The sequence below is a fragment of the Amblyomma americanum genome, chromosome 1 (assembly GCF_052857255.1).
Source record: "Amblyomma americanum isolate KBUSLIRL-KWMA chromosome 1, ASM5285725v1, whole genome shotgun sequence".
Lineage (NCBI taxonomy): Eukaryota > Metazoa > Arthropoda > Arachnida > Ixodida > Ixodidae > Amblyomma > Amblyomma americanum.
Window position 1 is genome coordinate 18092229 of NC_135497.1, and position 27535 is coordinate 18119763.

Below are 27535 nucleotides of genomic sequence, written 5' to 3' on the forward strand. Positions count from 1 at the left end.
TATAGGGCCTACCCTGTCTCCTTAAGGCGGAGTGCGGGCCGCGGTACGGTAGTGACTACCTGCACGAAGTTAGTATGCAGATCAGAAGGGGTGTGGCGGCTACGTAGAGCCATGCAGAGGCAGAATTGTCAGCTGCATAGCATCTGGTTACATCACACCTCACCATGTGGCGACTGTCTGCATTCACGAAGTGAGCGGGCAGGCTTACGCTTTCTCACATGTAACCAGTCTTAAAGGGTCCCTGAAAAGGGCGTTTGAGGTTGTCCATAAAATGCTCGCATTATGTAGAGTACAGGCCAGTGAGTGTTCATTCCACGTACAAGACCTCAAAAGTGAGCCGGCAATTTACAATACAATTTTTAAAACTCCCTCTTTCACGCCTAGCGGCGACCTGCGGTGCTGGGCTTTCGCCCAAATCCGCGCTCGTTACGTCAGCAACGGACTGCTAGCATTGGTTCGTGCGCGTCGGTAGCGCCGGAGGGGGTGAGTGCGAGGGGCCGGCGGAGGAGCGCCGACATTTCAGCGTGCAAAAAGGGACGAGAAAAGAGGGAAAGGCGCGAAGACGCGGAAATTCAAATTTTGACTACAGATAACTCAGTGTCCACAAAACGCATCTAAAAAATTCTTGCAGGCGGATATTTGTGAAGCGGCGTCCTTTAGCATCCTAGGCACATCACATCTTTGTTGAGACCCCCTTTCACTGCCCCCTTAAGTGTATCTGCCGAGTTTATTTTTGATTTCTGAGCTTTTGCCTAGGAATGCTTCCTCAGGCCATCTCGCTTGATGGATGCAGTCGCGGCTTCCTCTGTGTGGAGCTGTACCATATGTGGAGGGGGACTCTGGCCACATGTATTTTGTCATTCCTTCGCCTCATAGTTTTGTTTCTTGCACACTCTTCTGTTGTCATCGTTTCTGCTCCTTGTTCTCTGGCACTTGGAAATGAATGCCCAGCACACAGCCTGGGTTAGTCAGTGTCTCTTATGTGTTGTGTCTTGTTGTTCCTGCGCTGTTTATCCATTGCTGTCACTCCAATTAGTCCAAATTGCCACCACCGCGCTGCACCGATCGTGACAGCTTTCCTACAGCCACCTTGATTGGGCGTGCGCCCGACCCAAGTGGCGGTGATTCCCCCTGCACACTTTCTCCGGTGCCCGCTAGCAGTGATGCCTGTTCACCATGAGTGCTGCCCCCTGGGATCCTGCACGGTGTTTATACGCCAAAGAGAATAATGATGCAGTGTGGATGTTCAAAACAATTAAAACTGGCTATTACACAAATCATCGCAGCTGTATTACAGCGAACTTGCATGATTGCTTTTATGTTATTCGTTTTAAGTTTCTGAGCTTCACACAGGGTTCATGGAGCATGCTGTGTGCATCTGAAACCTAAACATGTTGACAGATTTGCCTGTCTGGTTGAGTTTAAAGACTTATATTAAACTCTCCAACCCAGCAGATGGAGCCAATTCTTGCACTTCCGCTGTCGACAAAACTGAAGAAGCAGGGCTTCATTTAGGTTGATGCAGATTGCATGATGTTTGTTGCCTAATGCCTTGTGTGCAAGCAGTGACCTCCATGATCTGTTTGCTGAGGGTAGAAGCCTCCTTTAGGTGTAATCATCGTGTGCTCCATGAAAAAAAAAAACAACAAACTTGCTTGCTCAGCGTCTTTGTGCAGCTGCTCAAAAATGATCTTCCTTTGGCAGTCAGGTGGTCATGTAAATGCTGCTTTGCTGCACATCTTGGTCAAGCCCGCTGATGTTTACATGCGAGGTTAGAGTGAGATTAGAGTGTTTATTGACTTGTTACTGTTGACTCTCTTGCTAATATTTGTATCTTGTGCATAACTGAATTTTGTTTTCTGTTTTGACCTTGGCAGCTGACCTCTAGTTTTTTGTGCACATTTGCAGAAAAGTTTTTTTTTTTCAGCACTGCTTTTTTATTGCTATGCTGCTGGTGCTTTCTTTTCACTTTTATCTTTCCTGTTGCTGATTAATGCTGGTATGTGATAAGTGTTACAGGGTTTGACATGGGTTGCATTTAAGCTGCTATTTGTTTCTTGATGAAGCAGTAGACTCGTATTGCAAGATTGTGTTCAGGTGCCCCACCCAATAATGTCTATCAAGGTATGTGGTTGACAATAATAGCAGTTCTGCCATGCAGGAGCTCTGTGTGCTTGCAGTTGATGGTGTGCTTATGCATCTTCTTTCAGCCTTTTGTTGCTTTGTGGCTTGTATGAATTTTCTCTGCAGCTGCATTACATTCTACTACTGTGCACCCAATAGCAACAGTTGCTGTTATTTACTTTTTGCAATGTTTACTACAAAATTGAATAATATATAGGTGTGCAGATTACTGACTGAGATATTCGTTAGATGGGGTGTATATTACTGTGGCAGAATCAGTGTACCATCTGAGGCAAGACTGCAATTTAATCTTTATTGAAAGGATCAAGTTCTTTAAGGTTATAATGCAAAGCCATAGCTTAGGAATTTCCTATATCTCTGCTATCTCATACTCTGAAATCTGGTGCATCTTCATGAAAATTGTACTGTAAGCATTCTGCGTTCATATATAGCCACATGTTGCAGTAATGGTTGAAAATGTAATTCTTAGAATTTGATTAAAATCAACGATTGTTATATGTGTACGCTTGTATTGTAGGTGAGAACATCCCAAAGCTTCAGAGGGAGGCTATGTGAGGTGCCCTAGTGGAGGGCTCCTGATTAATTTCAACCACCTGGTATGCTCTGACACTGTGCAGAGCACGGGTTTAGTAGTGCACATAGAGTGAGAGTCATGTTAGGCTGGGTTGTATGTAGGTATCGTGCATTTTTTAACCTTATTTTTGAGTGTTGGGTTGAGCTATATTAGGCCTGTAGTTGCCATTCTTTTGTCAGCTTTTCAGCCTCACTCTGCTTGTGTTTGGCAACCTTTATGCTTCTGTTTCTACTGTAGTGTGTATTTTGTCCTGCATTTACATTGCAACAGCAACATGTTGGGACTTGTGTAACGGTGATCGTACAGTTTATGTGTGTGCTACAACTTCACTTTCACAAGAATGTAGTTATTACTAGTGAGCTAGTCCATGTTGTCTACTGCTGGGTTGTATGTTGCTTGCAGTGGTCAGTCATGCACACACTCACTTCCAGTGTTTGCTCTTTACTTGTTCAGCACCAGAGTTCGCCCCCACTTGAGCTCACTAGTTCACCCCGTGTTGCATTAGTGTAGTTGGCCTCCAATGCTCTCAGCAGGGCCTCCTGTTCAGATGTGCATAGGTTAAAGTTAGTGAGCGTGAGTAAAATTACAAAAGTTTTATGTGGATTACTGCAGTAACAAAAAATAAGTGACCATTTAATTTACCATCAGTGCAAAAGGAAACTCAAACACAAAAATACAAATGTCTTAGTTACGGGAAACACTTTCAAAGACTGGTTTTTGTGCCTGTGACTCCATCATTTAAGGGTGTCTCATTCAGCTATTCATGTTCCAATTGTCTTTTTCGTATTTGATTTGACACATTTACTGTAGGAACGCAACATGAGTGTGGCTTGGCTGAAGCACTGAAGTGAGCGCAACATATGGAGTGGAAAGAGGAGGGGGATAAGCTCTTGCATAAGCTGCTTTCAGAAATTGCATAAGAACATGAGGCGGAGACATAGTGGCCTTTGGGTAAGTCTGGAATGGAAAAGAGCATGGGGATCCTTGCACAGTGACAGCAGTGCATTTCAAAACCTTGGCCACCTTGAGGAGACTGTGCGGATATGCTGGGTGTGAGATTGTCTACCGAAGAATGGGCCTAGAACCATGGCTTGGGGAAGCTTCTGTTTGTGTGTCTGTGTGCCCCGTGTGTTGACTTGTGTACGTGCCTTGGCCTGTTTCTTCTTGTCCCAGGTGCATTGAAAAGGAAAAACTCATTCCACCCGACAACCCAATCTCTTGCCACCACTCAAAAAATGTAGACGATCAGTTTGCAATAGAATGCTGCCGAGATGCCGACTATTGCAATATTAACATCGTGCCGACGCTCTCCCCGCCTGTTCTATCAATAGGTAAGGTGTGCTCCACTGGTGGTTGCAAGGGAGGCGTGCCGTGGTTTGGGGGCGGGAAAGAGGTTGTGGTTCATTTGGCCCTCACACACAGACACACACACACCTTCATTGACCTGTCTGCAGCCCAGTGTGTCTTGTGGCCCATCCTTCTCTGACTTGCAGCTCTTCTTGCTCGCACTCTGTCCTCTGGCCGTCCGAGTGGCGTCTGGGTGCCGGCTCTGCTGACCGGGGTAGCTGCAGGAAAGCGTTTCTTGTGTGCCACTGCTGTTTCTGTTGTACATACTTATTTTTGGAGAAAGTTTTTATAAAATAGTGCTCAAGAAGCGTCGGAAACAAGTAACCTGTGTTCTCTCTTTTTTCCTCCCTGTGTGTCTTTTTTTTCTCTCTCTCTCTCTTTTGTGCCAGGTGTCTGGACAAAAAAAAGATGTTCCCTCCTGACAATCCAGTGGCGTGTTCAAAGTCGGGCTCACACAATCCTACCAATATGGTCCTAAACTGCTGCTCCAATTATGACTTTTGTAACCGCGATCTCCGTCCAACATTTCCTGCTGCCACAGAGGCTTCAGGTGGGTCCTGACAGAAAGGCAACAGGAAAAAAAAAATGCAGTCGACGAAAAAGTGAACAAAGCAAGAAGCCATTAGATGTACCATGGACTTCTTTAGTCCTTTTTACATGCTTTCTTTGACCTTGGTAGCTAATTTTTTTGCTCCTATGCCTCTTCTCTTGTTTCCCGCTGACCTCTCCTTTTTCCCTTGTCTCCCCACCCATCTACCGACTCTTGGTTTTGTTACTGCTGCCTGCTTTTTTTCTCAGCACTAACTTGCCACAAGTAGCTCACTGCAGCTCTGTTGGAGCAGCAGTGCCATGAAAATGAAAAGACGGGGCTGAAAGGGGTGGTGGAGAATTTTTTTTTTTTTGTGCACTGAAGAACAGCCATTGCTCCCTAGTTTCAAAAAGTGAGCATTCCAGCCTTTTGCTCAGTGATAGTATCAAAAGGGGAATTTTGTGATGCATCTAACTCTGCCTATTTTTTGTGTTGAAATTTGTGAAAGACATCGTTGCTGTTCAAATCACATTGAAAATATGATACTCGGTCTTATGGTGTGGTAAAGCTCACCTGGATTGCCATAGGCTGCATAATTTTCCCAGGTGAATTCTATTAGACATATTTGTCATTTTTATATTAACATGCCTTGTGACAGATGTTGCTTCAATTGGCTGTGTTAGTTGAAGCTTTTGCTGAGAAACTTAAGAGTTCAGGAGAGCTTCAAGTAAAGCTGGTTTGTATTTGAGATTTGAAAACTAGGATAGTCTTTTTGTCTTGTGCTGATGCTCACATTTAAGCACTAAAATGCTTTTTCTAATGGGGTCAGCTGTGTACTTTTTGGTAAACCACAACTGTCTAGCAGATGCATACATGTAGCAGGCTGCATTTTACTAATCGGAAGCAAAAGTTTTTTTTACTAGTTCTATTTTCGCCATTTGAAGTTTGATACATGACAAAGTTCTGTCTGATTGTACCTTCTCTGACCTGATCTTTTGTGTCCACTATGACTAAACTTCTGCTTAGTTTGGCCAGGGCTTGTTTAACCAGGAGAGTGCTTCTGGTGGTCAGAGGATCAGTAGGAGGGAGCAGTCATTAGGGCAAGTGTCTTAGCATGTGTGAAGCTTCTGTAACGTTTTGGGGAATTACTTGTTTAATTAATGATAAATAAAGGTTAGCTTAGTCGCAGTTGTCATTTGGTCTTCATGCAGCCTCTTGAGATTTTGTGGCCATGCTGTCACTACTAGGCTGCACAGTACATGCTGTTTCACATGTCTGTAAAAGCACTGCTTTTTAAGGAACTTGAGAATGGTTATCAGTGTGTTTATCCAGGCAAAAGAAAGGCTGAGGAAATGAAGGACTTGGATATACGTAGTTTTTCAGGTGTATTAATATTATCCTTTGCTGTTTGTGGGCTGATATCATGAGAAATTGAGTTATTTTAAATCAGGTATACCATGAAAAAGGATGCGGTCTTCCTGCCACTCATTGCTAAATAAATCATGCCTACTGTAGGGTCACCAGTCTGCATTCAGAAAGCTAAGAACTTGTAGTTGTGAGCCCTCACTCCAGTCATGTGCCTAGCAAAAAATAATATTTAGTGCAAAACAGTCTCTGATGCTTGGATTAGTTACATAGACATGCAAGTGACTGAAAGTATGACCTTGTTCCAGAATCTAGATTGTGTCCGAGTGACACTGAAAAATATGTTTTAATCAGAACCCCATTTGTTTTCTTTAGGTGCATTGTCGGCTAGAAAACAAATTTGCCATTGTGGGTCACTTCCATCCCCATTTCAGTCTCAAAAAAGAAGTTTTATTTTATGCAGTGTTACACGCGCCTTCATGTCGGCTTGGTTTCAGAATCTTAGGCTCTTGGTGCCCTGTCACAATCATATTTTAAATCCAGGCCAGTATACAAAAGGGGGAATTCACAAATTGAGCATTCTGGGAACTGCAGTGAGCTCCTCTGTCCTTGTGCCACCACTGGGAATGCTGCCTGATGTCTCTCTCAATTGTAGTGTTCGCTTGTGTGTTTCCCCTTAGTCTAGGCCTGACCCTACCCCATGCCTGGAAGTCTGTCACTGTTAGACCATGTGCTGCTGTTCGGGCATCCCACAAGTATTTTGCTTTTATCTTGGTTCTGAGGCAGTGTGCCTTGTGTGTCCCCTTTGCGTGGCTCCCTGTGAGTGAAAGGCACTGAGCCTTCCTCAACTAACCTGCTATGCACTGAGCCTGGTTGTTGTTTTTGCCCTCCTGCTTTGGGGGTTGGGGGGAGTAGAAATAGTCAGTGCTTGGAATTTGTGCCTGGTGATGGACTCCCTTCACAAGTTACTAGGTCATGCTGCCTACAGCAGTGGGCTGTTGTGGAACTTCAGAGAATTTATTCACACATGCTAAGGCACTCATGCAGTTATTTACTGTGGCAGACAGATGTGCACATCTCCTTGGAAACGCAGCATTTGTGCAGCCTACTTCTGGTATGTCTTGGCCTAATCGGCTTTTTGTGTTTTACTGGGGATGTGAGACCCATGGGAAACAAAACAGTTCGTGGTGTTAGCACATAGCGCAGCTTGCGATGTGCTCTACAGGAGTGCACATGGTGCAGAGGGGACTGACTGTCGACTGTATATTTTACGTGAGCACACTAGGAAAGTGCCTTGGAAAATTCAGGGAATCATATACAATGGAACCTCATTAATTTGACCCTCATTAATTTGGAAATTTATATAATTTGGACTGCCAGCTCAGTAACAACCGAAGCCCAAGTCCATTGCATAAGATGCTGATTTATTTGGATTCTGCTCTGCTTGCACCAGGCGATTTGAACAAGGTCCCAAAATGGGGCCATGTTGAGGTATGACTGGCATGGTAAGGGTTGTTCCAAATATCCCTCCTCAAGCCTGAAATTGCATTTGCACGTAACAGCAGGTGCAGTGATGATTGGAGGCCTTCTTCTGACTGGCCAGAATAGCCTGGCGCTGTAGTTTTGCTGCCCAAGCTTGTTTGCCAGCCTTATCGGCTGTACATCAACCAACTAGCCAAGTGCGGGCCCTTTCAGACGCTGATTGTTGCTTTGTTGGACTTCTCTTTTTATGAAGCATCTTACCATTCTTGGGGCGCCTTGCATTTCTCTCACTTCCTTCCATTGCGCTGAAACTGCATTTCTCACATGCGGTTCTCTTCTTTTGTGTGGGAGCCTCCTCATATGCGATGGCAAGCCGCCACAGTGGCTCAGTGGTTATGGCGCTTGGCTGCTGACTCGAAAGACACGGATTCGATCCTGGCCATGGCGGTTGCATTTCAATAGAGACGAAATGCTAGAGGCCTGTGTACTGTGCGATGTCAGTGCATGTTAAAGAACCCCAGGTGGTCGAAATTTCCGGAGCCCTTCAATACAACGTCCCTCATAGCCTGAGTTGCCTTTGGATGTTGAACACTCATAAAACCATAAAACCAATCATATGCGATATCACTTGTGAGGAGGCTATGCTACTGTGAAAGAGGTAAAGACGAGACCTTCACCTTTATGGAGTTCTCCTTCGACACTCTTGGCAGTGTATATGCAGTAGTACAGTTGATGGAAGTGCAAAATTGTTGCTGCAGAGTTTTCGCCTCAAGAGCAGAGGACCATTATCCAGTCACCAAATAAATTCACTATAATGCGAATAAAGTTCAGCAGTTTTACTTGAGCCCATTTGATGATTAAGCCTTCGGATAATTTGAAAGTTTCCTCCCATTATTTGAAGTCTGAATTAATGAGGTTTCGCTGCATGAACACGGAATGGAGTGAGCATGACTGGTGTACCCACAGGTGGTTGAAACGCCTGCTAAAGGTGCGTTCTTAAAGTGCACAGGAAGAGGGAAACATTGTGTAACATGGAGTGCACCAAAACCGAAACGAGAGGCGCTACAGCTTGTCGAGAACACCAGTGGCTTTTCACGGCCTGTGCTATGTAGTCCAGTGTTTCAAGGAAAGGATACCACTAGGTTTGACCAGGCGAAGCCCATTTGGTTATCCTCGAGTCACGTAAAATGTGGCGGCCTGATTCTAAAGGCCACTGTCCTTGAATGGTAGGTTCAGAATCTGTTTTGGCAATAGCTTGTGGCTTTTTACAAGAAACTCTCTGTGTCAACGGCAATTTTAATTTGGCTCTAATCTTTTTAGAGTGCCACAGCATGAAACGCTATGCAGAACACGTGTATGTTGCGATTGATATGTGTCTGGCACCATTCACGTTGCTCTTATCGTGCACATGGAGGCCCCTGTTAACTGTACGCGAATACGTTCCTGCTGCACTGTTCGTTTTATGGCTTCCCACACGCTGGCTACGGCAGTGAGAAAAAAAGTGGGGCCAACCTGAAGTACGACTATTATGTGCACGTAGACTGGTTGCACAAAAGGAGGGTTGCTACTTGCATACCAAGGGCGTTAGTGATGTCCTCTGATTATTCATAAAGCTTATTATCTAATTTTGCCTTAGAGGATGGGCTGTGCTTTAGAGCTTGGGAATCGTCTGCGGAGGGTTGTTCAAGCATTAGTAACACAAAATAATGCTAACTGCTTTCACCAAAGGAGAATTTCTCGGAAAACTCACCTCGCATGTGGGCATTTTAATGGTTACAATCTATAATCGGTAAAACTAAAGACATTTCTGCTATATGCAATGCTATTGGATCATGGCAAGTGCCTTGCATGATGCTATTGAGCCAGGCATCGTTGCTACAGCAGCAGCGTTTGAACATTGTGCACACGTGTTAGAGCTGACATACTTGCACATCATGTTGTGAATATGGCTGAGGGGAGCAATGGCTGTTCAGAGGGCAGAGCTTGGAAAAGTCTGACGTTTCTTTAGGAATAAAAGTAGCTGATAGCATGCACAACAGCTAATGTATGCAGTTGCAAATACCCGTGGGTCGCTTCTCACATAGCATGCTTATTCAGCTGAGCTTGCGGTAGTTACTACATTGTTCTAGCTTGCAAGATTGACTCAACATGTGCATTGCTTGAGGGAATGCCACCTAGCAGGGAGTGGGGAGCAGAGTTTGAGGCTACTGCTTTGTGTGATGCAGGTCGTGCCTAGAGGTACTGTGCTGTTGCTTTAACAGCTCTGTTGTGTCCACGTCTTATGAGTGCAACTGCTTAAGTGCATTGAAGCATACAAACTGGGGTACTGTCAGGGCACGCAAGATAGTTTCAAAACAGCATGACTTCAGTTTGCAGTGGTGCGTTGTGGCAGCAGCTGCTGGTATTATTTTCGCCCACTGAGTAAAGTTATGAGAAGAGTTGCCGTATTTTCTCTTTCCCTTTTTTTGTTTTCGCTAGCATCATTCACCCGTACCCTTCCTGTTTTTTCTCTGTGTCCTGCTCAGCCCTTTTATCAGTTCCTATATTTATTTCAATTATTTGCTTTCTTTTTTCTATTCACATTATTCATCACAAAGCCTCATTGAAATGACATGGAGAACAAATGTACTGACATAGTACTAAAACCTGGAGTAGCAGTGGCAGTTGATAGATTTGAAAGGGGGTTAATTTGTAAATGGCATGCCATATGAGCCAGTTTGCAAGCAGTTCGCCACTTCTCGTTCACAAAAATCGACTGGATATTTCTTGCACTCTTGTGCGTCATTTTGGTCTGGTTAGCTATATTGTTGCGGCTCACAGGCTTTCCTATTTCCCTCTTTTGGAACTGCACAGATGTTTGCTTTGGCATCCACTTCTGTTGCTCGAATTTGCCTCGAGTCTTGTGCTGAAGAATTTTGTGCTTGGGTGTTTTGAGAGACCATCCAAGTGTGGTAGGAATTTTTATTTGTTGGCCAAAATTCATAAAGTAGCCAGCCAGAGTGAGTGCTAGTTGTAGGCGGTCAGTGCAGCCTGGTCTCCTCGGGTAGCTTTGGAAAAGGTCATGTCCTAACATGCAAACTATTGCGTGCCAACCTGCATGCCATCTTCAGATTTTTGCAGAGTCTTCACCCCAGAGAGCCACATCTTGAGAAAACTTGCTCTGTGCACCATTGGTCATTAGGGAAGAGCTGCCACTACCAGCATCATCTTCCATAACTGAGGCCTAGCAAGACACAATTCATAGGGTGCTGCTGCTGTGGAGTCTGTCCTGTGTGTCTGTGTGTGTGCGCGAGTGTGTAGAGGCTTGTGTGCTTTACATAGGGCCATGTCCCAAGAGGTAAGTGTTGCTTTTCTAAAAACCTGCGCTACTCGAGGCAGCCTTTCTAGTTGCACATGGATTGATGGGGCGCACACTGCGAGTGCAGACTTTTTGCTGTAACCAAGGAGGTTGGGCTGTCCCAAAACATCACATGGCCTACGGTGGGTGCTGCACACTTTTCTCAAGATGTGTTCTGACGTTTTGCATGTGGTGGTATTTTACTTTGGATTGAAGGCAAAGCTGCTGCCTTTGTTGGTTGACGTACTTGGCAGTGACCCAGTGTAGCATGGGGTGTGTGCACCTAAAACATGCCAAAGAATGCCCTGCTATTTTTATTTTTACCCTACTTTCCTCCCCCGTCCCCAGTGAGGATCCCCACTTCCCATAGAAGTAGCTTTCAGGTGTGCATTAATAGAAGGTAGCTTTGAGCTGCTGTTGTCTGCACTTTTTCAATGCTGAGGATTGTGTGGCCAAGTGTTTCTAGTGAAAAGTGCAGTGTTTAAGAAGTATGCTCCAGAGTATGGAGTGGTCACTATTGTTTGTGCCAAGAGGTCTGAATGAAGCACTCAGGTGGTTTTGATGAAATTTCTCTGTCTTGTGAATGGCTTTTTATCATGTACAAAAACTATGACATACCTATTCTTTTTGTTTTTTTGAAATCACAATGCCTTGGAATCAAATTTGGGAATGTGTAGGGAATTAGTGTAGGCAGTGACAGGGAGCTGTGTTTTTACTCGCTTTGTCATGGTTTCTTTAAAAGAGGAATTGACTTGTAACATTGTAACATAGCCCAACGAGTGAGTGAGCCCAGATGGGTTGCGAGTTGTGTAACGAACGGCTGACGCCAGATGAGTCCCGAATTGGAGCGAGTCCATTTGAGTTGCGAGCCTAAATGTGTCTAAGTTCACGAGTTTGAGCCCGGGCCTGTGTGAATCCGAGTTTGAGTGAACCCATAGGTGGACCAAACTTTTGGGAGTGAGCCTGAGTGAGCACTCGTGATTTTGCCGAGGTAGGGTCATCATTAACATCGTGTGTGTTAATCGGAGTGGCGGGAAAATATATTTTAACTTGCACTCCAAATTTATCAGGAAAAAAGTGTTTCTTGCTGCCAAACAAATGCCAGCATTGCCACAAAAGGCTCAGGTATCCGATTGCACTTCAAACTGAAATTTTATGGGGCTGTCCTTGGTGTCCCTTTAGGGTGTTGATCTGCCAAAATTTGTTTTTTACTTTTTGGTAAACATGTACTCTGATGCCATTGTTTATGGCAGAAGTACAGAACAGTTGTGCCATTCCGTACCGTGTAAAGCTACTTCAGAATGCTGGAAGCTGACCTTGCTATCAGGTCCATTCATTCAGGCACCATTCTGTAGCCAAAGGTAGGAATCTGCACAGCATGCATGGGTGCCTCTATGTCCTGGGGCTGAATTTTATTTGAATAATGTAAATGACCACTTGTATGCGATCATCTCATCATGTAATTATATTGTCGAATCAACTCTGTGCAGTTGCATATTATGTGTGTGGCTAGAATATCTTGAATGTCTCCATTGGTGGTGCAGTTAGAAATTTTTGAGGGGAGAGCAAGAGGTTGCTTCAGCCTTATCTAGATATTTGGCACCTAGCAGCAAGTAATGGCTTGGATTCAAAAAATTTTGAATTGCTCCTAAAAGTTTGTATGAGCTTAAAATTCTGAGATTTCCGTGAGAGTGCCTGAAGTCAGAAGTTCACTCCTGAAAGTTCGGAGGCTGTGTGTTGCCATCCATTTACTAACGTTGCAGGTGTCTTGAGACAGCATTTCCTTTAATATGAGTGCTTCATCCAGATTTTTCGGCATGGAAAAAACAAGCTGGTAGAAAAAAATTAAACATTTCAACATTTTTGAAAACTTTATGGGTGCTTAAACAATTGAGCGTGCACTTCTTGCACTTGGTTTTCATTTTTTGCTGTACTGTACTTCTTCACATTATTGACAAGGTAGGCATTTGTAGTGAATGAGCTTTCATAATAAGCAAAACTGACAGTTGTGTTGTTCATACATTTATTTGCAGGTGCATACTGTAATCAGTATAATATTCACTGTGAAATCGATGCTTGTAATCATGCAGAAGATTGCACCCCTTTGAGACGACAACACAGTGCATCTTTTTACCAGAGATATTAGAACTGAGATATATGCAGTGATGGAACTGACATACCAATTGTGCCGAATGGCAAATGCTGCTACGTGCTGCTAATAAATCGAGTTCTTGCTTAGTTTTGCACCACACCTGTGCGAAAAGGTCTTTGAAAAACTTTGACGAAAGTGAAACCGAAACTGAAGCTGCCGTTTTTAAATGCTAGTGGTGTGATCCTTCCGTTACTGTCAGTGAAAGTAGAGGTAGGGCAATATTCAAGATTTTGCTGTTTGATTCGGGTTTTAACTCGCCGTCCGTTTCTGTTCGAAGTACCGAACGATTATCCCCAAAACACGGATGTTCCTTCTTCCCGGAACTTTCTGTAAAAAACTGCAGCTTTTCTAAACATTGTTCACTAGCTTAATTGAACCGGTGCTTTTCTCGCATGGCCGATTGGCAGCATGCGGCAAAAGCGTGCACGATAGCGCTAGGCCTTGCATGGATGAAATTGTTAACGGGTATTGCGAAAGCTGCCGCAGCCACAAGCTCCACACACGTAAATAAAAAAAGAAATGGACGTGCAGCACTGACACAGCCAACAGTAGGCCATAAATGCAGTGAATGTGTTAATGAAGAATGTGAATAGGCGCCAGTGCTCCTGCCCTTTTCGGTCCCACGATGCATGGTGTGGACAGAAATGACTTGTAAATCAGCGGGCGTAACTGCGGCATGTGACCACTCCAGCAGTGTATTCAGAGCAATCATTTTCACCTTGTGCAGTTTTCGCCTATTAGAATGGTCCTTAGGCCAGATGGATTAAGAAAAGGCTGAGCAAAAGCCTTACTCTGACCGTGCAGGTACATCTCAAAGAGCGCAGCCTGCGCACTCTCTCTCTCTCTCTCGAGCATTCGATTGTGCCACACGTAAGCACTCAGATCATCATGTGAGAAATTTCCTGAAGATTTCTGAAACTGAAGCTGTCAGGTGTCCTTGTGAAATCAGTCTTGAAGCATCTTTTTGAGTCGATTAACGCATCGCTGAAATATCCATGAAAACTTAACTGCCACAGCTGAAGGCTCAGATCATTTGAGCATTGTTGATGTGCTGGGAAGAGAGTATTGCTGCCAGAATCACTTAGCTGATTATCTTTCAAAATCGTTCAGGTGCGGCAGCAATTATGAGCTCGTTGTAGGGCTGAGTATGGTGGAACCAATATGTGAGCACTATGCACGCTATGTCTACATGAGAAAGCAGCACTTGGGGGGGAATTTCTCTGCCAGCGTTGCTGTTCAGGTGTTGCGAGCGAACTTGTAAGGGATGGTGTCGCTCGCGTGATAGCCTGAGCTGCCACTTTTCATTGCATTTTGCCTACAGTGCACTACTTCAGGCCCCTTCAGACACGAAATACCAGCTGGAGGCTTTAGTTTAAAGGATAGCGTTCTTGCATTTATGCAGTTCCTTTTATATTGCTGCTTATTTTTCACCTGGAATAAAAATTACACTGTGTTAAGACAACCTTTTTTCCCATTTGCTCGTTATAGGTTTTCTTTTAAGAGTGCTATAATGACCAAGTATAATGATGAAATATATATATGATGTAAGAGGCAGAAGTTTGTTACAATACATCATTTTTCCTGCTACAAAGCCAGGAATTGCTACAAAAGCTGTTACAAGAAGTGTGTTGTAAGTTCCACCACTGGATATATGTCACACCGATGTCGTACTATGCAGCGGCAGTTTAATAAGAGGTGAATGAAGGCTAGGACTGCTGCCACTGTGCGTTGGCTTAAGATTGCCACGATAATTGTTTAGATGAGGGGCATAGATTTCTTTTTGTGACATCATGCCTTATGACAGGCGATGCCATGGTGGGCTCATCTTGGCCAAGCACACACGAACTAGCCTTTGCCATTGGGGGCCCCATCTGCCTTGTGTGTGTGGTGCTCATGGTGGCCTACCAGCTGTGGCAGCAACGGCGACGTCACTTTCGCTATGAGATGGAAACAAGCCTGGAGAGTGAGCCCATCCTGCTGCCACCAGGACAGACCATCAAGGACATGATCGAGATGACTACCTCTGGGTCAGGCTCAGGTGAGTAGAGTGCAGGATGTCTTTAGTTCTGCAGGCTGCACTTCTTATCTTCTAAGATTCCAAAGAAGTTAGCATGAACCCCTGGTTATAGCTGCTGCCACGAGAGGTGAGGAAAATGGTGTGACCACAGCAAAAATGGTAGCATATTTGACTTGCCTGACAAAAATTATTTCAATTTAGACTTTCACGCGCTGCTGGGCTTTTCATTACTTTTTTCATTTCTTTTTTCATTGGTCATAAAGTTTAAATTTGCGGCTTCATAAGTGAACGTTACAGAAATATTTTTGTGTGAAGATTGTGGTGGTTTTTGCAGTGTTCAGGTGTTGTGTACGATCATCCCTCTTTAAGAGGGCTCACCAGCTCCAAGGCAACTCAGATTTGAACTTTTTATGTTGATAGATGGCAGCACTTAAGTACCACAAAAATGCGGTAAGTTCTATTCCCCCTCCAGGTGTGTAAATTGCACCACGATACAAAAGTGTTCGTTCTTCCGCATACTAAAAGTAGAGCTGAGAACTTTCTGTGAACATTTGGCCAAAGCTGGGAGCCTGAGGGACAAAAGAATTAACCCCTCTCAAGCCATTAAGCAAAGAAAGAGGTGGAGGCCAGAGAATGGACCTTTCGCCAGTAGCGCACTATTCTAGCTGGCCCCCTGTGGAGTATGTTTTCCGGTTTGGGTCGCCTAAGCTCCCTCGCACCATCTCTGGAAAAATTCATTTAGAATGGTAGGGCGGGGTTACTTTGCAGGCAGTAGTCAAGAGCACTGCTGGTTTCGCCTTGCCAGAGCAGAAAGGTGTGAGTCATCTTTTGACACACCTTGTGCATACCTCCCCCACGACACTTCATACGTTTAATCCGTGATGAACCTGACCGCGTTTGCTCGCATGAGGCCGGTGCATATTCCGCCGTCGCCATGCGGAATACCAGCCAGGTGACCGTGCATGAGTGGTGATGTTGATTCGACCCCGTGGTGAGTGGCAACACCACGGCTTCCTGAGCATCCGCAAGGACATCCCCGCAGGGGGATGATGGTGAGCAGTGTGTCACCATGGAGTCGAGCACCCACGCTTAGCTGTGCGTGGAATTTCCGTGTCCGGGGAAAAGGGCATTCTAGTGGTTGAGCTGATGCCGAGCGTTTGGACCTTTTAAGGCCGCTCGGCGTAGGCAACACACCACTTTGGCCCCAGCTTCGTGTAGGCGGCACCTCCGGCCTGACCCGACTGGGGGAAATCGGCAGTCACCTTTTTCTGTCCTCCCCTTCATCTTTCACTTTCCTATCTTCTTTATCAGAACTCTCATGTCTCCTATTCACTTCTTGGTTTTTCCTTTCTTTCCTGGTGGCGAGGGTTAACCTTGTGTGGCCAACTACCCTGAGTTGCGTCATATATGGTTATAGTTGGAGTGTACAGCTGTCGTAGGCAGGACTTGCTTGCAAGTTCCTGTCTCGTCCCCTCGTTGGGCTCCGTGGGCGGCTGGCACCGTGGCCGATTATAAAATCATATTCTATGGCTGCACCTCCTACGAGGATATCTGCACACTGCTTCAGGAAAAACAAAGGAATCATTCTCGAAATATCATGTCCTTCATAGTAAGGAAACAGAAAAAACTGCAAGAACTCTGCCCTCGTTCCTAGTATCAAAATGTCTAACCGAGGCCTTCGGTTCAGGATAAAAACTGCCAAAAATGCCCAATTGCGATCTGTTGCTAGAGCTAAAAGACATCCGCCAATACTCCTTACTTTCTAACCAACTGTCCATTGGGGACAACATTGTGTCTATCACTGCACACCGATCCCTGAACACTGTCCGTGGTGTGATTTCTGAAAACAGATTTCATCCACCTCACTGAGGAGAGATGCTGAAAGGACTAAAAGAGCAAAATGTCAAACGCACATTGTATAAAGATAAGGAAAGATGACAAAGAAATTCCAAAAAAGCGTCTAGTTCTGACATTCAACTCCAGCACACTCCCTGAGTCCATAGAAGCAGGCTACTTGAAAATAAATGTCCGTCAAGACATCCTAAATCCATGAAGGTGTTTAAATTGTCAAAGATTTGGACATGGGTCACAGAGCTGTCGTAGCCACAGAACTTGCGTTAAATGCGCCTAAAAAATCTATGCTTCTGGTAACTGTGAAGGAGCAGCATTTTGCTGTGCAAACTGCGAAGGAGATCACCTCGTATATTCAAGTTCATGTACCTCATGGACGAATGAAAAAGTGATAATTACAATGAAGATCACTTTGAAGGAAGCGAGACGACTCTTCCACGCGAAGAGCACTTTCACCTTCTCCTCAAAAACAAACTGCTGATGTGGTGCGCAGGGCACCACATAGCACTCCGGCATCTGCCAAGGCCATGTCCTATGGTAGGGCCATCCACGCCTCAGGCAGGGACAGCGAAGGCTGCTCTGCCATCTTCAAAGCAGGGAGCGCCGACTGATGGGCCGGCCTCCCGCAGGACTTCCTTCCACAGGGGAGTCCTAAAACTCTGACATCCGCGCCTTCACAGTCCTCCAGCACCTCTGGCGAGGTGATGGATTAACTCCCCGTCCGGCCTCTTTGAAGCGGCAGAACAGCTCTGTTGGGTGAAAAAAAGACAGAGCCCTGATCGTTGTTAACGTTAGGACAGCAATCCACTGGTGTTGTGTGTGCCCAGAACTTGTACAGATAGTGTGCCTGAACGCTTATCACATGCGCTAATGAACACCGTGTGTTTGTGCTCTCAGTGTTTATTTTGCGTTGTCTATGTTTTTGTTGACCTTTTCGGTAAATTATACGACTGATGCTTCTTTGAGAGGGAAGTAATGCTACGCAACTGTTGTACCATTTGTTCGTATTCAAAATTGTCTGCTTGTTACGAGAGTTGCGACCAGCGTTACCTCGAATGATTGCAGCCACACGCAACTACTTCGACATAGTTCTGGATTATTAAAGTTTCTTCTAGCGCTTTATCTCAAGGGTTCCTCTTCTTCGATTACTGTTGAGCAAGTTTGTTCCTATCACCATCGCCGAGTTGTTTTATGTTGTTCCTTTATGGGCCAAGTCAGCCCAATAAAGACTTTGCTTCAGTGCCACGTTAGCCTGCACATCTGTTTTTTCCGGCATTGTCACCACCTCGTGAAAATATTTAAATAAATTGTAGCATAAATACTTCCTTTCATGTCTGCTTCACTGCTTATAATTTCACAACGAAACAAAAAGAAGTTGGATAAAAGGTGAGAGGTGTTGGCAAAAGCACTGAGAGCGTCCTCTGCTGTGTAGGGTGACTTAGAATGAAAATTTCTTTTAGAACAAAGTTTCTATTACTGGTTTATTTTTTTTTAATAATAGAAATTGCAACATAAGCATCATCATCAGCCTGACTACACCCACTGCAGGGCAAAGGCCTCTCCCATGTCTCTCCATTTAACCCTGTCCTTTGCCAACTGCGCCCACCCTATGCCTGCAAACTTCTTAATCTCATCCGCCCACCTAACTTTCTGCCGCCCCCTGCTACGCTTGCCTTCTCTTGGAATCCACTCCGTTACCCTTAAGGACCAGCGTTTGTCTTGCCTTCGCGTCACATGCCCTGCCCAAGGCCATTTCTTCCTCTTGATTTCGACTAGGATGTCATTAACACGTGTTTGTTCCCGCACCCACTCTGCCCGCTTCCGGTCTCTTAACGTTACTCCTATCATTTTTCTTTCCATGGCTCGCTGCGTTCTCCTTAACTTAAGCTGAACCATTTTCATTAGCCTCCACATTTCTGCCCCGAAGGTAAGTACCGGCAAGGTACAGCTGTTGTACATTTTTCTCTTGAGGGATATTGGTAACCTGCTATTCATGATCTGAGAGAACTTGCCATATACGCTCCATCCCATTCTTATCCTTCGTTATTTCCCTGTCATGATCCGGATCAGCTGTCACTACCTGCATGCCCTAAGTAGATGTATTGTTTACCACTTACAGCACTTCGCTGCCAATTGGGAACTGCTGTTCCCTTGCTAGACTGTTGAACATTACTTTGGTTTTCTGCATGCTAATTTCTAGACCCATTGTTCTGCTCTGTCTGTCTAACTCACTGATCATAATTTGCAGTTCATCTCCTGTGTGACTCAGCAAGGCAATGTCATCAGCGAATTGCAGATCATTTAGGTATTCTCCATTAACTCATATCCTCAACTGTTCCCAATTTAGGCTATATATAGGGGTCGGTTATATTCTGCACATTTTTCTATCACCTGATTGATAGTGTGGATGTGATCTATTGGGGAATATCCTTTACGAAAGCCTGCCTGATCATTTGATAAAATTTTAAGGTTGCCCTGACTCTATTAGCGATTACCTTAGTAAATGCCTTGTAGGCAACGGACAGTAGCCTGATCGGTTTGTAATTTTTCAAGTCCTTGGCATCTCCTTTCTTATGAATTAAGATCATGTTTGCGTTCTTTAAAGTTTCTGGTACGGTCGAGCTCATAAGGCATTGCATATACAGGGTGGCTAGTTTTTCTAGTACAATCTCCCCTCCGTCCTTCAACAGATCTGCTGTTACCTGATCGTCACCAGCTGCTTTTCCCCTTTGCGTTGCTCCTAAGGCTTTCTTTACTTCCTCTTTCGTTACTGGCGGGATGACACATTGCTCTGTGCTGCTGTTTCTCTCATCAACACTGCGATTAAATTGGTTACTGTACAGATTTGTGTAGAACTCTTCGGCTACATTGACTATCTTATCCATATTGCTAGTGATATTGCTCTCCTTGTCTCTTAACGCATACATCTGGCTCTTACCTATGCCTAATTCCTCTTCACCGCTTTTAAGCTACCTCCGTTCTTTAGAGCATGCTCGATTCTCTCCATATTAAACTTCCTTATGTCGACTACCTTGCGTTTATTAACTTCGATGGCTCTGCTAGTTCTGTTCTGCCTGTAGGGTTAGACGCCCTTATGCTTTGGCGCTTCTTAATCAGATCTTTCGTCACCTGAGATAGCTTCCCGGTATCCTTTCGAACCGTCCAGCCGCCTACTTCTACTGCGTACTCCGTAATTATTGATGTCAGATTATCGTACATTGTATGAACATTAAGATCGTCTTCCCCAGTTACAGCTGAATACCTGTTCTGCAGCGATATCCTGAATTCCTTTATTTTTTCTCTTACCGCTAGCTCGTTAGTGGACCTCCTCTTCACTAGTTTCTTCTGTGCCCTCTTCAAGTCTAAGCTAATTCGAGGCCTTACCATTCTGTGGTCGCTACAACACACCTTACCGAGGACGTCCGCATCCTGAACGATGCCAGGCTGAGTGCATAGTATGGAGTCTATTTCATTTTTAGTCCCACCATTGGGGCTCTTCCAGGTCCACTCCCCATTCTCTCGTTTGATGAAGAAGGTGTTCATGATTCGTAAGTTATTTATATCTTCGAACTGTACTAATAGCTCTCCCCTGCTGTTCCTAAAACCTATCCCATAGTCTCCCACTGCCTGGTCGTCAGCCTGCTTCTTGCCCACCTTCGCATTGAAGTCGCCCATCAGTACAGCGTACTGTGATTTTACTTTGCTCATTGCCGATTCCACGTCTTCAGAGAAGCTTTCAACAGTCTGGTCATCATGTCTGGATGTAGGCGCGTAGGCCTGCACCACCTTAGCTTCTACCTCTTATTAGGCCTAATTACGATAGGTGCCTTCCTTTTGTTAATGCTATAGAGCTCCTCTACGTTGCCAGCTATATCCTGATTAATGAGGAATCCCACATCAAGTTCTCATCTATCCGCTAGTCCGCGATAGCACACTATATGCCCGTCCTTTAGTACTGTATACGCCTCACCTGTCCTCCTAACATCACTAAGCCCTATGACATCTCATTTAATGCCCGCTAGTTCCTCGAACAGCACTGCTAGGCTAGCCTCACTAGATAAGGTTCTAGCGTTAAACGTTGCCAGATTCAGGTTCTAATGGCGGCCTGTCTGGAGCCAGAGATTCTTAGCACCCTCCGCTGCGTCACAGGTCTGACCGCCGCCTTGCTCAGTTGCTCCGCAGCCGCTGGGGACTGAGGGCCGAGGGTTAGTTGGTTTTTTCATAGAAGGTTGTGGCCAAGTACTACACCAGGGTGGCCAAATCCTGTTCTGGTGAAGAAGTGCGTTCTCGGTTCTGGTCACTGAGATCAGGCCGCACCCCAGGCCTGCTTATGCAATTCCATCGACACGCGTTTTTTTTTTCAAACTTGGTGGAAAATTGCGCGATACCGGGATTCAAACCCCGGTCCTCTTGCATGCAAGGCGGACGCTCTACCTCTACGCCATCGCTGCATCGCAACATACAGAGAAGAAAAGAGTGGTGCTGATCGCGCCGCCTGCGTGTGCTCTTTTTGTACACAAAAATGGCAGCAACCCTCAAAGGAGACCCTCAAACGAACGTCTTCGACTAACCGTCACGTGTTTGCAAGTGAAAATTTCATACCCTTCATGGTTTTCAGGAAAGTCTCATTATGTGCCCTGCTTCGCCATGTGCTTTTTTTTTTATTGGTCGCTTTTCTGATTGAAATACGTGGTTTTTGCAGCGTGGTGCAGGAAGTATGACTAGGTGCGACGCATGCCGATGCAGCTCTGTTTGGGAGAAGAAAGGCGGTGGGAGAACACTTGACACACGTGAAACTGGTTCAGAAGCGAAACTGGATGATTTTGCAAGTCAGGCCATGCCCCTTTGACGTCGCGTTGTTTACACCACAGAGAGGTCTATTCTAGGTAACCCGTGAGCTGCTTTCTACAAAGAGGATGCACCCACGCCTTACCCACGTACAGTTGGCAGCACCTGCACTGATTATAACGTGAAAATTTCGGCAGAAATCTGCCACTCGCCAGTTGACCAAAGATTGATTAGAGAACCGATGTTTCGATGCCGATTCTTCACTTTAAGGGTTCACTAGTTTGGAGTAAGAGGCGCACTTTTTAACTCCCCTGCGAGCCATTGTTTGGTGTTCATTACCATCTATAGTCATATACAAGTCAAGAAAGCAGTGGCGAATGCCGCAATAGGCTTTGGCCGGTTCTCGTGCTGACGGAGTTGCAGTGCAGCAGAGACTAGGCAGGAAAAGGAAAGAGACGGTCCTTTCTCCCCTTGCTGTGGGGAGTGGCACTGCCATAGATAATGGATAGTTGTCCGCGAATATAATGTGAAATCGCAGGTGGCTGGCAAGTACATCTGTGAAATGGGGTTAACCGTGACGTCATGACAATCGCTCTATGTTATTGGCTGGAAGGCCTCCTTTGTGGTGTATTTGCGCGGTCGTCTTGACTTATATCGTCACCTGAGTCATTGCACACTTGCCTTGTGGTGGGAACTATGGTGTTCTCCCACATCGTCCTGAATGGGGCTATTGCCCTGTGAGTCACTTGTGTTTTGGCGCAAACAATGCCTTAACATGGGGTATAGGGCAGGGGGTGGGGGGATTTTGGGGTCGCCTCAAACACCGCTTCCTTTTGTATGCTTCAGAGACACTTGAAGACTATATGAAATCGCACCACAAGGTAGAGCAAAAAAAAGAAGAAAAAAAAACGCAAATATTTGAGAAATATAGCCCAATCAAGAAAAACTAAAAGAAAGAAGTCAAGGTCTTCCAAATTCTGAGAATTTATTTATTCATTTATTCACAAATACCTTCAGCGCCTCAAGGCATTATTGCGTGGGGGACGTACAATGAAATCAAGAATTGTAAGTGCTATAGTCAGGTGATGAGTAGGGGTGTGTGAATATTCGAAATTTCGAATACGAATCGAATATGTTTGATATTCGATGCGTATTCGTATTCGAGAAATTGGTATTCGAGAATTTCCAAATATTAGAAAATTCCCCCAATACTCACCAGCGATCGTATACTGCGCAGACTTTCATAAATTCGACCGTGGCAAAACCACAATATCTGGGCAAATTAGCCGATGATCGAGTTAAAAATTCCAGGAAAATAATACAGAGGTCCTATTCCCTTTCTTCTCCGTCATTTATCACGCGGACCGTTCGCATTCCGACGGCGCTAGGCTTGACCTCGTGAGAAATTTTGCAAGTGGGCTTTCCCACATATCACATGTGCAGCGAACAAGATGGCTGACAGCCCGATTCGAACAATCGCAACGCAAATCGCGCTTTTTTTTTTTAAATTCTTCCATAATGCGTCACATATTTAATGCCCACATCTGAACAATGCATCATGTCGCCTTCATAACTCTCCGAGCGTGACCTCCACCATCCTGTTTTGTAAACTACACTATGCGGGAAAGCCTACTTGCTGAATGTCGCGGGAGCCTCCTGAAGGGGTGAGTAGAGTGGTCACAATAGGGCAAGCGATCCTGTAAAAATCTCGCCTATTGCATAGTGCATTGTAACCCGCGCACCTCTTAATGGGCGTAACAACGATCGGAAGGCCCCTGTCGCTAGGTGCTAGGTAAAAAAATATCCTAGCTGCGTAGTTTCGGTTTTTGAGCTTTGCTGCTGGTCCACGGCAACTGCACCTGTTGGGCCGCGCATTCGCCGGTAGTCCAACCCCAGCTCCACGCGGCTTTCAGACGCCTACTGCCACGTCGCAGGTGATTTCTTTTTACTTTTTAAAAACCGTCTCGCCGTTCCAACGCCAGCGTGTGTTCCCCGGCCCCTTGCTTACATTTGTGTTGTTCTTCCAGCACTCCAAAACGGGCGGCTCGTCACGGGCTTGCAGGTGTTAGCGCGATGGAGCCGCCTCACAAGGCCTTACTGCATCTTCGCATTTTTTGCCGCTTTTTTCTTTAGGGGGGGGGGGGGGGGGGGTGGAGTAATTTTATAAACCGAGGCCTTCAGATGAACTGGGCAATTCTTCTGGTCCCATGAACTCCGAATGAGTGGGGTTTTACTAATCATCATGTAGTTTTTTTGTTGCCAGTCTTGTCATTTTATAGATTTTGTTTTGCATGGCCTGATTATAGTTTGGATACTGTTATGCTGTCTAATCAAGTAGTATACATTTCTGTGCACATCATGTTTTTTTATACGGTACTGAGACAGTCTAGTTTTGTTTATTTTAGTTGCAAAGACCATACACTATTTTGAAAAAATTAGGGCAACAGCATTTGTTTGTTTATCATTTTCTGAAAATTTTTTTGTACTGAACAGATATTCGATATTCGATGCGATATTCTAAGCCATTTTTTCTTCATATTCGTATTCGATTCATATTCGAAAATGTCAATATTTGCACACCCCTAGTGATGAGACATTTAAACAACACACGGAATAGCCATAAAATACAGAAAAATCAGGCACATACACATGTACATTAATGATACAAAGTTAAGATGCTATGATGAAGTGATGCTATGAATAAAAGCACGAAACGCTTCCACAGATGTGCAGTCAAGGACATTTTTGGGCAGTTTGTTCCAAACAGATATGACATGCGGAAAGAAAGTTCTGATAAACGTTCGTTCGACATTTGGGTTCACGCACCTTAAAAGCATGATCACAACGTGCAGATACAAATTGTGGCAGCTGAACAGAGTTTGATCAATCCCGGTTTTGCTAAAATAGATGCGATAGAAGATTTCTAGTTTACTGCGCATGCGCCTATTACTGAGAAGTTCCCAGCCAAAAGATTCCTTTACTGCTGAAACGCTGTGCCAAAAGTCGTAATCAATGGTGACAAAACGGGCTGCACGATTCTGTACGCGTTCTAAACCATCCAAGAATGTAATCTTACATGGATCCCACACCAAGCTAGCATACTCAAGAATAGGTCTAATGTGTGTGTGAGGTACAATTCTTTTATATTTGTTGGGGCTTTATGGAAATTACGCCGGTGGAAATTCAACATTCTGGATGCTCTGTCTGTCATATATTCAATGTGGGTTCTCCATGTAAGGTCCTCTCTAATATACACACCAAGGGTAAATTCAGAAACTTTTTTCAAAGGAGTATAATTTTAGCACTACACAGAGTTTATTTGGTTACGTTCTCGTGTAAAAGCAACATATTTACATTTATTTGAATTCGTCATTTTCCACTTGATGCTCCATTGATGGATTTTGTCTAGATTTTGCTGCAGGGTGCGAACATCATGTTCGGTGACTGTTGGGCTGCACACGATGCAGTTGTCTGCGTACAAGCGGATTTTTCAGGAAATGTTCTCAGCAATATCATTAATATAAATTAAAAACAACAAACACCCCAAAACTGACCCCTGAGGTACATCGGAAGTAATATCTGCACAGTGGGATGTAACACCATTAATTACAACATATTGTGATCTGTTGGAAAGGTAGTCACGAATCTTTGTAATTACAGTGTGGTGGATCCCGAGGCAAGCAAGTTTATGCAATAAAAAGGCATGTAGTGCGCAGTCACACGCTTTTTTAAAATCCGAAAATATCCAGTCAACTTGATTTCCACAGTCATAACACAAAATAATATCATGACTGAATTCGAACAACTGTGTAGAACATGAAAGCCCAGACCTGAAACCATGCTGTACATTCGCAAAGAAGTTGCTATTTTCCAAGTGTTTTATAACAGCACCGTAAATATGTTCTAGAATCTTGTAGTTTACGCAAGATAACGCAGAAAAACTCTGAAACGATTTACGCAGAAAAACCTGTGCGCACGAACGCAGACAAACAAGAGGTTGGCGGTAGAGTGTAGGAGTGACAGAATAGTCTGATGTAAGATTCCATTCTATTTCTATTTCATTTATTTTATTGCACCGTATATACAGTACAGCAATACCATTTGGCCCATAGCCGAAGCTAGCTGGGGCCCATAGTCGCATCCTTGGCAGCAAAAAATAATAGTGTCAAGATAAAACAGACACAAAGTCAGGCTAGTGAAACTCAAAAAGAAAAAGATTGGGTACTATGCATGTCACTATACATTATCAAGAAAAAAAATCTTTTCACAGAATAGTCAAATTTTCTGGATATTTTGAAGTCAAGCGGAACAGTAGTCCATATTTGTGCACCATAAAACTGTATTAGGCGCTGCCCATAGATGTTGTGCGTTACAGGGAGATTAAAATTAAGGTTGTTTGCATTCCTTGTGTTACTAGTTGGCAGAGTAAACAGAAAAAGGTGATTGTTCCAAATAATGTTCTTCACCATTATAGACACCTTTAATTGAAACACATGCATAAATGGAAGTATTTTCAGTTCTTGGAAGAGTGGATGGCTTGCCTGGCTGGGATCCAAATGTGTTTTAAATGGAGAGGCCCATGAACCACGTCGTACTAGCCGCGTCGTGCTAGTTAAATGTGGCGCAAATTTCAAATCCCTGCAGAAAATACATACACAACTTTCAGAGCCTGTAAAACGGAAACAATAGATTCAATTATGGATGAAAATTACTGCTTAACAATCAAGAAAGAAAAGGGAGGAAATGTTGGGGACAAAATATCGATATTTAGCTGTTTTTTCACGAGATGACATGAAAGACTGATATATCTAACAGCACAAATTTAAAAAGTAAGATGTGTCTGCAACAATTCCTCTATTCACTAAAGAAGGAAATGCTGCCACAGACATCTTGAAAATTGCACCACATTTAGACACACTATAGCTTCTGAAAGTTCCCATGTTTTCCTATGGACGCTGGCACTGGTGAACCCTCACAATATGGACGTTTTGGTTCCCGAGCAAAATTGTCCATAAAGCGAGTCATCTGCAATAACAAATTGTTAAAAGAAAGAAAATGGAGGAAATGTTTGGGACAAAATATTGATATTTAGCTTAGTTTTTTCACAAGATGACATGAAAGACTGATAAATCTAACAGCACAATTTTCTGGATATTTACCTCTGATTTGTCAAAAAATGAAATTTAAAAAGTAATATCTGTCTGCAACATTTCCTCTATTCACTCACAATATGGACGTAATATCTGCTCAGTAAGATGTAACACCATTAATTGCAACTTTCCTCTATTCACTCACAATATGGAAGTAAGGTATGCTTCTGTGCATACTGGTTGGCAGTGAAGCGGAAATACAAATTCTTGGGAGCTCCAAGTGCATTATCCTAGTAGTCGTTATCTTTAAAACAATGTGGTGCAGTCTGGAGCACCTAGGAGTTCATGAAACGCGTGATGGCATTTCGTGGTGTGATGACGTATCTCCTACGGTTTCTCCATATTCCACTAACTGCTAGTACATATCTGTACTTGGTCAGCTGTCAATTGTAACATAAGCTGCTGGGAGCATTTTTTTCATAGCCATTCACATAATACGGCAAATGGTAATGTGCATTGACCGGCCCCCTTGCCACGAAAAAATTGGCTATCACTCATGCCTTACTCTCTCACTGCCTTTTTGCTGGTGTGCTCCTCTCAAAGTATAGGAAAAGAAATATCTGCTTGGGGCAGTCGGGGTTTGTTCTCATTGGAGTCCTTGTTACCGTGACTGAAATACACGGGGGGCCCAAATGGGCTTTGTGCGTTTTAAACCTGTCCGTTGTTCCAACAGCGAATTTCCATATTAACAAAGCTTAAATGCATTGAAAAAGTTTGGTCCCCAGAAAAGTCTTCCATATGAACAGGAGTTGTATAACTGGGCACAAATGTGTATAGCTATTCATGTGACGCCAGTTG

At 44.3% G+C, this 27535-nt stretch overlaps 1 protein-coding gene across 6 annotated transcripts in view; it reads left to right on the forward strand.

The window, feature by feature from the left end:
- The window catches only part of babo (TGF-beta receptor type-1 babo), a 108052-nt gene that overhangs the window by 30189 nt on the left and 50328 nt on the right, over nucleotides 1-27535 (forward strand). For 2 of the 6 annotated variants that reach the window (XM_077643671.1, XM_077643687.1), the window contains exons 3-4: nucleotides 4456-4616; nucleotides 14736-14969. In XM_077643671.1, the coding sequence (XP_077499797.1) occupies nucleotides 4456-4616; nucleotides 14736-14969 (395 nt within the window). Of the gene's footprint in view, nucleotides 1-3892; nucleotides 4051-4455; nucleotides 4617-14735; nucleotides 14970-27535 lie in introns of all 6 variants that reach the window. The other 4 variants (XM_077643679.1, XM_077643694.1, XM_077643704.1 and 1 more) reach the window with 2 other exon arrangements.